The sequence below is a fragment of the Gopherus evgoodei genome, chromosome 8 (genome assembly GCF_007399415.2).
Source record: "Gopherus evgoodei ecotype Sinaloan lineage chromosome 8, rGopEvg1_v1.p, whole genome shotgun sequence".
Lineage (NCBI taxonomy): Eukaryota > Metazoa > Chordata > Testudines > Testudinidae > Gopherus > Gopherus evgoodei.
Genome location: NC_044329.1, coordinates 22,585,074 through 22,598,011, shown reverse-complemented (window position 1 = coordinate 22,598,011; position 12,938 = coordinate 22,585,074). Strand labels below are relative to the sequence as shown.

Below are 12,938 nucleotides of genomic sequence, written 5' to 3'. Positions count from 1 at the left end.
ACTTGTCTGTAGCAATCGTGTTAAAGATTCGTTTGGAGGCTGCCTAAGCTCCAGTGTGTTCCCATTCTGTAGGCTTTGATTTAAAAACAATTATGATGCTCTGAAGTGAACATGAGCTAATAATCACTCTTTATGGCAAGTTTTCAAAATATTTTCTCCAATACAGTGGGCATTTAGGGGTTAATTGAGTTACTCAAAGTATTATAGGTTGGAGCCATGCTCCCCTGCTACCTTAATTCCTGTTTAATTAGTGTGTATTTTCTCCGCACCCTGTTTATATATAGTTGAATAAAGCAGCAGGTTTCGAATCTGCCTGAGCTGCCCCAGAAAGGTGCTATCCCATGAGAGAGAGAAGAGCCCCCGGTTATTTAAAAAACTACATTTGGGGTGTAAATTACGAAGAGAGGGATGTAGTACAGTGGTCATCCAGGGGTTAACTGGGTAGAGTGTTATGGGTTGGGCCATGCTCCACCCCTCATTTCCTGTGGTCCCCCCCACAATCCTGTTTTTGTATACAGTTAAATAAAGGAGCACATTCCCAGCCTGCAGGACTGTAAGTGAAGTGTGCTGCTTGTGAACTGAGGAGTCCTTTTACAAAATTTTCTTTGTAGGATTACTATATGGTATTTCACTGTATAGCCTCCCGAAGTCCTGCCTTGTTTACTGTAGTCAACTGTAAGCAGACATGTCTTGAATACTAGAAATCTGCTTAATGGCATGAACTACTATAGCACTGACTTTACATGTTTGTAATCATTTATTTGATTACACCAAAACACATTGAACAGAAGTCAAAAGCTTACACACATACAGCCACTATTTAGTCAGACTTATCACTGGTGACACGACTATAGCTTGGTTGGTAAATACTCTGAAACAAGCAGTTCCACGTGTTGGTGAGAAAGGGAAAAGGACAAGCCACATGGGCTTTTTTACTGCATTCATGTTTAATTCTTTGCATTCGTATTCTATTTTTTTATTTGCTGCAGGAAGTTTTTTTGGCAGGGACACTTGAAAAGTACCCAGAATTAACAGATAATTTTGAAAATGTTGAACTTAATCTCTTTGGTCTCAGTTTCCCCATCTTTTTCCATGTCTCTTTATTGCTTCTGGGAATCATGGGCCTTGCTGGGAACCACTATTTCAGACACCACATCCTTTCCTTTCGTTGTATGTTCTAGAAATATAAAAGATTGAGAAGATTAACTTTGTCACCCTCAATAACAAATTATATTTGTATGAGCACATTAGCAACATTTCTTAAGGGCTATTTAGCATTTCATCTTGTCCAGTGCTTTCTCCTGCTTTCTCATTTCAGTTAGGTTCTTGCTCTGCGTGGAACATTTAGTTTGACCGTAACAGAAATCTTGTCTCATAACCAAACCTACATTGCAAACACAGAGCCCTAGTAATGAGCTATAGCTTTCTTTAAACACAGTTAATTAGACAACACTATTGTGTTAAAATGCTCAGCTGATACTTAGGGTTTTGACAATTTAGTGCCTTAGAAAAATATAGCAAGCTGTTTTAAACACTTACTATCATATCTGGGACTGGGTGGGTGCTAAAGAGATGAGAGAGATACTGTTTAATTACTCTGTAATTTAATAAATTTCTCTTAGTATCTTACCTGCATTCATTGCCTTGTGTTCCCAGTCTATTTCCGTGAAAAATGGAGATTTCCAAAACCAAACATCGGTGGTGGTTGTTGTTGTTGTTGTTGTTGTTTGAAGAAAATATGGTATGGATTACCTGGCAAAACAACCAAACATTTCAGGGAAATGTAATCATACTTAGGACTAGATTGTGAACTCTTCCTCCCACAGGTGAGCAGCTATCACACAGGTAGCCCCTTTGAAATAAAATGTTACCACCATCCTGTTGAGTAGAACTGGCTGACATTTTTCCATCAGAAATAGGTTTGGATGGAAAATGACCTTTTTCCCCTAAAACCAAAATTTTTGAGGAAATTTTTCATTTCTTTTTTAGATATTCTGGGTTTTCAATGAAACACTGTTAGAAAACTGAAAAGGCTTCCATTTTCTATTTTTTGCCCCAAACCTGGAAAACATCCGTAAAAATAATTTTTTTCATAAAAATTTTCATAGAAACAACTCACTATTTTCCAACCAGCTGCACTGTTTGGGCACTGGATTAGTAGCAACTGAAAGAGAATGCTATGAGTCACCGACATGATGTCCTGCAGCACTTAGGTTTTTCTTGGACGTCTCCTATCTAGTCGGCTTAATCCTGGTAAGCTTATAAATTCTGACAAAAATAACAGCCCAAAGTGGCATGGATGTAAGATCAGGGGGTGAAATTTTGGTCTCATTGAAGTCAATGGTAAACTCCCCTTGGCTTCACTGGGACCAGCATTTCACCTAGATCTTTATATGCTTGAGTTAACATTTTGCTACTTAGCTTTTGTTATTTATGAAACATTGGATTAGACTCATCTCCTTTACAAGAGTCAGTCTGAAGTTACTCCTGTATTTTCTGAAGCATAAAGGGCAAGATAGTAAAAAGCTTTTACTCCATTAGTGAGCAGAACCTCATGGGAGTAGCTAAAGGAAAGAAGGCTGCATCACACATCCATGTGGATGGCTAACTTAGCTGTGTAATGCGGAGAGAGGAGAAATGCCTCAATCACTGAGAAGCTGTTAAGGTGCTCACTGAATGAGGGAAGATAGCAGCCCTGCCTCATTCACTTTGCAGTAAAAACACTGAAGGAGAAAAGGCAGTTATAGTAATAATTTTGCACATAAAGTAGGCATGCAAATGCACAGATGCCACATTACTATACAGTGGCAACCCAGTAACTAGGCCTGATCCTTACAGACTTCATCCACCTTCTGTTAAAGTCAGAGGGAGTCTGCATAGTCTTTCCTGGGAGCTAGATCAGGCCCCTAAGGAGCATTGACGCAGAAGGAATCCCTCCCTAAGGCCTAAATGCCAGGATGTCTCCTGTGTGTTTTCTAGCAGTTGTCAGCCTGGTGCATGCCCTGTACCTGTCCTTTGCATTCCCACTGGCCTCGCCTCTGACAGGAAGATCTGACAGAGCTGCACAATACAAAATGCACATGAGATACCTTCCCTTCAGAGAGGAGATATGGATCACAGGCTTTAAGAGCAACAACAACATTTTTGAACACTCACCTTGATAATGGAAATGATCTCTGAAGTCTGGAGCTGCTCTGTATGTCAAGAGACAACACTGAATATCAATGTCCATTAAAACACAAGCTGCACTTTGGGGATTGAGTTGGGTATGAAATAAATTCATTAAGAGACAGACATGCAAAGCTCATTGTTTTGAAAAGAAGAATAACCTCTTAGGGCCTGTTCCTACCCTGGATGCCAATGGATGAGTCTGGTTGTAGGAATGTAACTGTGACACTGGTGGACCAAGTGACAGTTATTGCCAAGGCTGTAGGTTGCCAGCTGAGCATGGATAAATTCGTTGCTGGTAACCAGACCAGCTCATTTATATGTTAGTATTGTTCAAGATAGGTATTAGACTTGTCAGGATGTGGTTTAGACTCTATAAAATGCTTGTAAGTTGCTGAATGCATTAATCTCACTTGTAATATCTGTATCCCATGCTATAATGGAATGTGTATGCAGGGTTCTTGTAGCCATGTTGGTCCCAGGATACTAGAGAGACAAGGTGGGTCAAGTAATATCTTTAATTTGACCAACTTCTATTGGTGAGAGACAAGCTTTGTAAGCTTGAAAGCTTGTCTCTCTCATCAACAGAAGTTGGTCCAGGAAAAGATATTACTTCACCCACCTGGTCTCTCTAATAAGGTCATATGTAAGTTTTGCTTTATAATTGTAAAAATGCCTGTTCTGAACTTGTGAACTCAGGCAGGAGGAGTGGTTCCCCCGCCCATCAAGGAGGACTATCAATACGAAGTAGGCCATTGTGAACCATCACAATACAAAGACAGGAAATAAAGATAACTGACATGAAAATTCCTCATCTCTTTGCTGTCTGGACTCTCGCAGGGCTGGCGCTAAGAAATAAAAGCGGAGATCCCCAGGGTAGACCTGGGTTAGCCCTAAAAGACTTTCAGTGCTGACAGATTACTACAGCTCTGCCACCTTTTGGAGACTGCACCTCATATGTGTGTATATGTTGCCTGCTTTATCCTGTAAATAACTCTCTTATTTCTTTTTCCTAGTTAATAAATTCTTAGTTAGTTAACTATAGGATTGGCTACAAGTGTTGTCTTTGGTGTGAGATCTGAGGTACAAATTGACCTGGGGTAAGTGATTGGTCTCTTGGGACTGGGAGAAATCTAAGTCTTTTGTAATCTTTGGTGTAAGTGACCATTTATCACTATGTCCAGCTTGACTGTGTGACAAGATAGACTGGAGTGCCCCAGGGGGCTGTCTGTGACTCCATGGTAAGATTGTTCTAGTGCTTCAGGAGTTCACTCTTGTTTCTGGGTTGGTGAAATCTAATTATAGCACATACAGCCAGCTTGGGGTGTCTGCCCTGCTTTATGACAGTCTGCTCTAAGGCTGACACTCCTGGCTGTGAACAACTCCAGGCGGTAAGTCTTAGAATTAGGTGGCCATGGTGAATCCTCGCCTTCTGCATTCACACTCGACTTTCCACAAATACTCTGCTGTATGAATTTAAGTGCGCTGTTTGGGGGAACGCTTCTGCTGGCGAACCCCTTCTCTAGCATATTCAGGGAAAGCAAAGAGGCACAGAAACACTCAAAGCAAATCTGTTTAACAATGTGAACAAATGTTTGTGAGGAATGTTTGCAGCACCAGTGCAGGTCCAGTTCTGAAGGAGGACAAAAGCAGTGAAATCTCTGTCCCTTTAGCCCAATACATAATGGCCTCCCAATGAAGAGCTGTGAACTTTTGGAAAATACAAAGGCTGGTTAGTGGCATTTGCAGTGAATGTTGCAAAAGTGAAGAGAAGAAAGGGATTTTTACCTGTTCCTCCGTGTTTGGTTAATGAATTGACCTGCAAGGGTTGAGAGAAAGTCTTAGAAGGCTGGCAGTATATTAGCAATATAAACAGTCATTTGGAATGTCTTGCTGTGGGGTCTTGATCCCATTATCAGAGGCAGATTTGAAAATATGGGTCCACTGGGCAAACACATGGGGTGGTCCCTGAAGGTCTAACAGAGGGTGAGGTTTGGAATGCTGCGGCAGATGGAAACTGGTCGGGGGGAGGGGCTGAGGGGACAGGGCGCCATGGCAGATGGCAGACATCCATACCCTGGCCCCTATGGAGAAGGATCAAAATTTGCAGCACACAAGCAATGCTCCGTTGAATAAATCAGGGAGCTATTGCACAGTCCTTGATAAAAGGTGGCCATTTTCCACTACAGAGCAGTCATGTTCTGTACTAGTTTGGGTAGTTTACTTACTGTGCACTGCTTGCATCAGTGAATCTAGGTTTGAGATATACTGCTGTGTCCAGCTTCTAGCAGCTGCAATTGTTGCCTGATCCAGCTGCAGTGCTAATACTTCCATGCTGTCAGTGCTGAAATCCTGATTATTAATCCTAGAATACCCAGACAGTCATTTAATCAATGATCACCAATTAACAATTATAAAGTTGACTATCATTAAAGTTAGGTAGGTACTTAGTAATGAGCAGAAAATATACAGAGAGGAGAGCACTTTGGCAACATAAAGTACTAAAGAAGTGTTCTGCATTACAACTACTCTTACAGTTGTTATTAATAACATTATTAGAGAATCATAGAATATCAGGGCTGGAAGGGACCTCAGGAGGTCATCTAGTCTAACCCCCTGCTCAAAGCAGAACCAATCCCCAACTAAATCATCCCAGCCAGGGCTTTGTCAAGCTTAACCTTAAAAACCTCTAAGGAAGGCGATTCCACCACCTCCCTAGGTAACCCATTCGAGGGCTTCACCATCTTCCGAGTGAGAGAGTTTTTCCTAATATCCAACCTAAACCTCCCCCACTGCAACTTGAGACCGTTACTTCTCATTCTGTCATCTGGTACCGCTGAGACCAGTCTAGATCCATCCTCTTTGGAACCCCCTTTCAGGTAGTTGAAAGCAGCTGTCGAATTCCCCCTCATTCTTCTCTTCTGCAGACTAAACAATCTCAGCTCCCTCAGCCTCGCCTCATAAGTCATGTGTTCCAGGTCCCTAATCATTTTTGTTGCCCTCCGCTGGATTCTTTCCAATTTTTCCACATTCTTCTTGTAGTGGGGGGCCCAAAACTGGACACAGTACTCCAGATGAGGCCTCACCAATGTTGAATAGAAGGGAATGACCATGTCCCTCGATCTGCTGGGTAGTATTGCTATTGATTACCACTGAGTGGAAACATTCAAATTTTGAAACTGTCTGATGAAAAATAGGGCCACCTTTTTTCTAAACATTACTGAATATTATTATCACTGCTGCGTAATCACCAGTGTGGTGTAAGGAAAATGCCAGACATATTAAACTGCGGCAAGCTTCCGGGAAATGACTTATTTCCCTAAAGGTTAGATTTTGATTTTAGATACAGCTGTGAGTTCTGAGGTGTGTAAGAGGCACCATCCCAAAGGTAGCCCTGGAGGGCATTGTGACTCAGTGCTACAAGTCATACCCTATCAAGGCTTGTGTACATGGGGAAATTTACTGACACTACTAGACTGGTAGAATTGTACCACTATAGTTATATTCTCCATGTGGATACTCTTATCCTGTGTGACAGACCCAGGCCAGTGGGGTACAGAAGTCTGGTAGAGGGCAAATATACTGGTCACTGGCTGAGTAGTTTTCTGTTCCCTGAGTGACCAGAGCAGGGTCTGCACTAGAGTAATCAGGAACTTGCTAGAACCAATTCAGGCAGACAAGCTGATTAGAACACCTGCAGTCAATCAAGGCAGGCTAATCAGGGCACCTGGGTTTAAAAAGGAGCTCACTCCATTAAGGGAAGGAGGAGCCAGAGGAGAGGACGTGTGTGTGAGGAGCTGGGAGCAAGAGGCACAAGGAGCTGAGAGTGAGAGGCTGTGCTGCTGGAGGACTAAGGAGTACAAGCATTATCAGACACCAGGAAGAAGATCCTGTGGTGAGGATAAAGAAGGTGTTTGGAGGAGGCCATGAGGAAGTAGCCCAGGGAGTTGTAGCTGTCATGCAGCTGTTACAAGAGGCACTATAGACAGCTGCAATCCACAGGGCACTGGGCTGGAACCCAGAGTAGAGGGCGGGCCTGGGTTCCCCCCAAAGCTCCCAACTCCTGATCAGACACAGGAGGAGTTGATCCAGACTGTGGGGAAAATCACTGAGGTGAGCAAATCTGCCAATAAGCGCAGGACCCACCAAAGTAGAGGAGGAACTTTGTCACACCTGATATAAAAGTGCCCTTTCTGGTGTAGCTTAAGTCACTTTGGAAGTGGCATAAACCAAAAACAAAACAGAAAACAAAATCCAAGTCACAGTTTAATCCTGATTCTTACAAGGTGCAAAGGTGACATTTTAAAATCCAAATCAATGTTAAAGTCAAATTGCTACGTGACCCTCAAGGGGACTTTTTATCACCTCCCTGCACCACAACAAGCCAGTGATATCGCTCAGATGATTATTATTTTTTTGTACTGATAACCATAGCAGATAGGTGTGCCAATAAGAAACTTACTAACCACCTGTGCCACTTGCAACAGGAGGCATCAACACCACTAAAACTACTATGACTGTCCTCAAGCAGAAAGGGCAGCCCAGCTGCTGGGAGAGTGATGACACCCCAAACTGAGTCAAATGAGACAGTTAACCCCTAACCCAAAAATGGAGCCCTGCACCTTGTTCTAAGTGCAGTAGTTTCGCCCAAGCACATCATACAAGGCTGCATACACATGACAAAGCATCACTCTCAATACAATTGAACCCTACACTGTGCTCACCTCTGGAAAATACAACTATGAGCTAATAACCTCCAGTGGCTTCCCTTAGAGGTGAGTAATCAAAGTGGTGGCTCAGGACATCAAAAACTAATGGGGCACGATTGGAGTTACAGGTGAATCGTTATCCATCCATATTTTGGGAGTGGTGAATTCTGACCCAAGACCAGCCTGATTTGAGGGGCACTGGGACACAGAACGAAGACTAGGGATACAGAGAAGGTCTTCTGAGCTTTTAGAGTTGCCAGCTCCCTATTGTGTCAAGGAATAAGACAAAACTTTTTGGGGAGAACTTACCTGTCTTGTGCCAGTTTAAATTCCTATAAAAATATTAAAAAAAATAGTTTTAGTGCAATGCCGGGCAAGGGCAACTGCTTGAATGTTCATTTATTAAATCAGAGCTAAATGTTGCTGCTTACTCTGAGGAACTGGAAAGGGTCTGTTTGCGCCCTCAGCATCTGCAGGTCCTGAAGATCCTTCGCAGCCTCATCTCTCTTCTTTTCTGTTTCCTTCTTCAGTGTGGCAATGTCTGACAGCTGCTTTTTCGCACTGGATTGTATGTCAGCCAGGATCTGCTTCTCCTTCTGATCCACCTCTGCCTTGATCTCTTTGAAGAGGTTTGATAGCTGAGCATCCAAAGTTTTCTTATTGAGCTAAAAGAACAGGTAAGCAAATAAGGTGCTGGCTCAGGAATTCAGTACCACAGCTTTGTGTGTTTATTTATTAATTATCATTATTATACCCAATGTTTTGCAATACCAGAGTTAAGAATGAAGTGGACAATAAGTACGTTTCAGTTTTCCTTGGCACAACCAAGTAATCAGTGTAATCCGAAAATTATCTGGGTGTGATGAAAGGGAATAAAGCAGAGAAAGTTCAGCTAGGTCATTATAGTCTGAGAATTGCATTGGTTTACTCTGAAAATCCCATACTCACGTACAGCTCCTCTTTTAATAGAGGAAGAGAGCTTTAAGAACAATGCAATGGGATTAAGTGTGTGTAGTGATTTGACAAGGGAGCTGGGAGTCAGAATCCTGGGTTCTATTTCTGACGTGGTTGTGTGATTTTGCCTAAGACACTTAACCTCTCTGCTCTTCAGTTTACTCATTTGTAAATGAGAGATAAGAATAATGGGGATAAAGCAAAAACGGGGATAAGAATAATAATGATCCGCTAACTTACACTGGGAACATTGTGAAAATTAATTATTGATTGCAAAAGGCTAGACTTCTTCAGTGGGACTAATTACGTGAGTAACTGCTCACAAATGTGAATTAGGGTTTCACATTTAGCCCCAAAGTACTTTGAGGTCCGTGGAAGAAAGACACCACAGAATGCAAATAAATATTCTTTGCCTCTGTCATTTTTCTTCACATTTATGGTTGTTGTTTTTTAAAAACAAGTTGCAGTCCCATGACCTGAAGATCCCCATAGTGGGGTATTATTAATACAGATTTATTATTATGTCATCTTCACAGTCAGAAGGGGTTGCTGGAGAACACTGATCAGAGATGCTATCTTTTTTTTTCTTGCAAGTCATTAAAGAAGGATACTTTGAATAATCCAGGGACAAACCTGGAGCTGATTCTCACTCTTCTGAAGCTCCCCCAAGGTTTTATTCATAGCACTTTTGTTTTTCTGCATCAGTTCCATAGTGTCAGAGAAAACAACCTAGTTAAAGGAAAAACAGCATTAAACATTATAACGGGAAAGTAACAGTGATGGTTTCATAAGAAAATGGCACTTTTATGGAGCTGATGAAATGAACAAGCGACCCTTTTATTGATCCCTTCTCATCGAATATGTGCACCCATTTGTTTCAAGTGAGCCACATAATAAGTTGTGTGCTTCTCGTCTCCCCCAACCCTCCTCGAAAGACATAAGACCATGGATGAGTTGGAAAACGGAAACATTCTTGGAATTGTAGTCAGAACTGATTTTAGTTTTACCTCCTATATATAGAAATTGACTGTTTGCATTATCATAGCACCCAGGAGCCCCAGTGATGGATAAGGACCCTATTGTGCTAGGTGCTGTGCAAACACAGAACAAAAAGAGAGTCCCAGACACACACTGACTGTGTAGGTTAAAAAGAGAAGTTGTATACGTTTAGCTTATCACTTAATACGCGATCCTGCAAACACTTACACACGTACATAACTTTACCCAGGTGAATAATCCTATTATACCACTATACCATGAACATAAGGTAGCGATCATGGATATTTACCCCAAACCTATCTCAGGACTTATCTGTGTGGCAAGTTACGGCACAGCAAACCAAGGTGTGAATCTCCAGCACACCAGCTTGGCACGTCCCAGGTGGACACTGCTACACTGCACTGAAAGTCCTGGAGTGCGGCTAACCGTACTACTGCTTCAAAGCTCAGTATGCTGAACTGCAGGGCTTTCCCCGTATGCTATCTGGGACTATCACTGTACTCTAGCAGTGTCCACGTGGGCCCACAAAGGACTTTTATACTTTTGACCCTCATACATCATTGCTTGAACTGAAATCTGCCTCCTGCCTTTAACTGAGTGTGACCCAGCATAAAAAAGGGGCAATCAAGGTCAATTTCCTCCTGATTTCTACAGTTTTCTCACTTTGGGGGTGAACACTAAGACCAGCTCATGAGTCACCTCCCTTTACCCCCTGTACCGAATTACCTGGGGAATCCTTCCCTTACCCGCCTAGCACTTCCACCCTGAACTGAACTATCATACTGAGCGTAGCTCTATAAGGAGCTGTACATAAAGATCCCCTTTGGAGTTTGTGCCTGTCAAGCAGAGATGCAGAAAGCCCCTTACCAGCTCCTTGTCATACTCCGCCTTCAGGGTGATGATCCTGTGGCCCTTGTGGGAGCCTGCGATAGAGCACATCACACAGACGAAGATCAGGTCATCTTCACAGTAACACTCTAGCAGCTTGCCATGCTCGCCACACTTCCTCTCCTGCAGGGAGCTGTTGTCACTGGGTTCCACCAGGACATGATCCTTCTGTGCAGCCTTGGCATTGTGTTTGCTCAGGTGGGCCTGACACAGAGATACCTCACAGGTCAGACAGGTTTTCACTGCTGTGTGAGGCTGCTCCAAGCAGAAATCACAGGGGATTATCTCCTTCCCTTGTGGAGAGGCCTTCTCTTTGCCCTGCTTTCCCTTTGAAGAAGCCGTCTGGAACTTCTCCACGATGCTGCAGAGCTGGAAGTTCTTATGCAGCTCCAGAAAGGGCCCCAGCTGGATCTTGCACATAGGACAGGAGTAGGTGGCCTTGGCTTGCTGCTGGGCAGCCAGTGCTTTCTGGATGCACTCCTTGCAGAAGCTGTGATGGCAGCTCAGGGAGACAGGGTTCCTGTAGAAGCACAGACAGATAGGGCAGCTGAGCTCATCTTCCAGGTCAGCAGCTGCTCTGAATTCTTCCTCTGCCTCTGCCATGGCTTCAGAAACAACACCCTCCTAGCCAGTCTGTGAGAAATGAAACTAAACTAAACAGGAAGCTGCTGGGTTTAGTGCCAACTGCAGAGTCAGGCAGACAGAAAGACAACAGCAAAACCATACCAAAGTCTGTAAGGACCTCCTCTCTCCACCTTATAGGCTAACCAAAGACATCCACCCTCTGAGCTGTCTGTTCTCTGGATCCTCCTCCCACAAACAAACATATTTGCTATTTTCTTTGTGCTGGCTGCTTCGGTGGTATCTGCAGCTTTGGAACTTTTCAGCTCCCTCTTTCTCCCGCTGACACTTCCTTAAAATGACTATCAGGGCTGACAGGATGTGAGGACTCAAAGCAGACATTTAAAAGCACGTGCTGAAAAATCCTTCCTGCTGAGAAGAGAAAAGCAAGCTTAAAATAACCTGCACTTGAGGGAATTGTCTTTTCCCGAGCGAGGCCTGGCTGGTCTGAGCAAGCAATGTCCTTTACTTCATGTGGCCTGAAGTCCTCGTCTTCCCCAACGCAGGGCTGCAGGGAAAATGAGAGGGCTGAGGGAGATAAAGAAGAGACCCAAGCCCTTTAAATCCCGGCCTGCAGCTCCAGCGGCCGGGCCGGGCAGCAGGGAACTCAGAGGAGCCCTTTAAATCCTGGCCCAGCTCCGGCTCACAGCTCTGGCAGCCGGACTAGGGCTGGCATTTAAAGGGCTCCTCCAAGCTCCCCGCTGTGGTGGGAAGCCCAGAGGAGCCCTTTAAATTCCAGCCCTGGCCCGCCGCAGCAGCCAGGCTGGGCAGCAGGGAACTCGGGGGAGCCCTTTAAATCCCAGCCCTGGCCCGGGGCTGCAGCTCCAGCGGTTGGGCTGGGGCCAGGATTTAAAGGGCCCAGAGCTCCATGGCTGCTGGAGCCTCAGGCCCTTTAGTTTGCCTCAGGGGCTACCAGCCACCTATGCAGCTGGAAGCCCCCTGGGTGATTTAAAGGCCCTGGGACTCCCAGCCACAGCTGGTGCCCAGGGCCTTTAAATCTTGAGGCCCCACCTCTTCTGGAGGAGGCCACTCCCCTCCCCCAGACTCCGACTGTACCGGTAAGTCCTGTGAGTTACTTGCATCCCTGCTTACAGGAGACATTTAAGGCATTTCTTCTGCACCCAGCCTGCTCTAGAGGGGGTCATGTGTCATTGGTAAAACATCACTGCAAAGGGTTGGAGTGTAGAGAAATAGGGTCCTATCCCTTTATGCAATTTGTGAGCCCTCTAGTGGTGCTTGCTGTGTTCTGTTGTATAAGTTGCCTGAAACTAGTCAACAACAGTTTGTGTGTGTGTGTGTGTGCGCTTGCGCACCTATTTGACAAAGTCTGGTATGTTTGTGTACAGTACAGTTAGAAAACAAGGGTATTTGGGACCCAGCTATGCCCAGGTGGTTTCTTCATAATCTTGTTGTGTAAAGAGCAAAAATCCCAATACAGCCACAATTTTCTAACACTGAACAAGGAACTTTATTGAACTATGCAAACGGTATTATTCAGCCCTCTCTCTCCCCTTTGGCTTAACTGTGGAGCCTCTACGTAGATCCTTTTCGGGCCCCCTCCTGCCTCCTGTCTCACTTCCGTTTTAAAGGTACAGTGCA

General features: G+C 44.1%; 1 protein-coding gene across 3 annotated transcripts; it reads right to left on the bottom strand.

Annotated features, from left to right (window-relative positions):
• Nucleotides 1-734: 734 nt before the first annotated feature.
• LOC115656244 (tripartite motif-containing 13-like) lies at nucleotides 735-12,413 on the bottom strand. 3 transcript variants are annotated; one of them, XM_030572695.1, is made up of 12 exons: nucleotides 12,396-12,413; nucleotides 11,742-11,847; nucleotides 10,698-11,238; nucleotides 9,465-9,560; nucleotides 8,309-8,542; nucleotides 8,187-8,209; nucleotides 5,397-5,533; nucleotides 4,957-4,987; nucleotides 3,157-3,194; nucleotides 2,120-2,164; nucleotides 1,631-1,752; nucleotides 735-1,177 (listed from the first exon to the last, which is right to left on the bottom strand). In XM_030572695.1, the coding sequence occupies exons 3-11, from the start codon at nucleotides 11,136-11,138 to the stop codon at nucleotides 1,658-1,660; spliced, it is 1,140 nt and encodes a 379-aa protein (XP_030428555.1). In that variant the 5' UTR covers nucleotides 11,139-11,238; nucleotides 11,742-11,847; nucleotides 12,396-12,413; the 3' UTR covers nucleotides 735-1,177; nucleotides 1,631-1,657. The 3 variants fall into 3 exon arrangements, with proteins under 3 accessions (XP_030428555.1, XP_030428553.1, XP_030428554.1); XM_030572693.1 differs by lacking the exons at nucleotides 11,742-11,847; nucleotides 12,396-12,413 and having other exon boundaries at nucleotides 10,698-11,704; XM_030572694.1 differs by lacking the exons at nucleotides 2,120-2,164; nucleotides 11,742-11,847; nucleotides 12,396-12,413 and having other exon boundaries at nucleotides 10,698-11,701.
• Nucleotides 12,414-12,938: the final 525 nt, after the last annotated feature.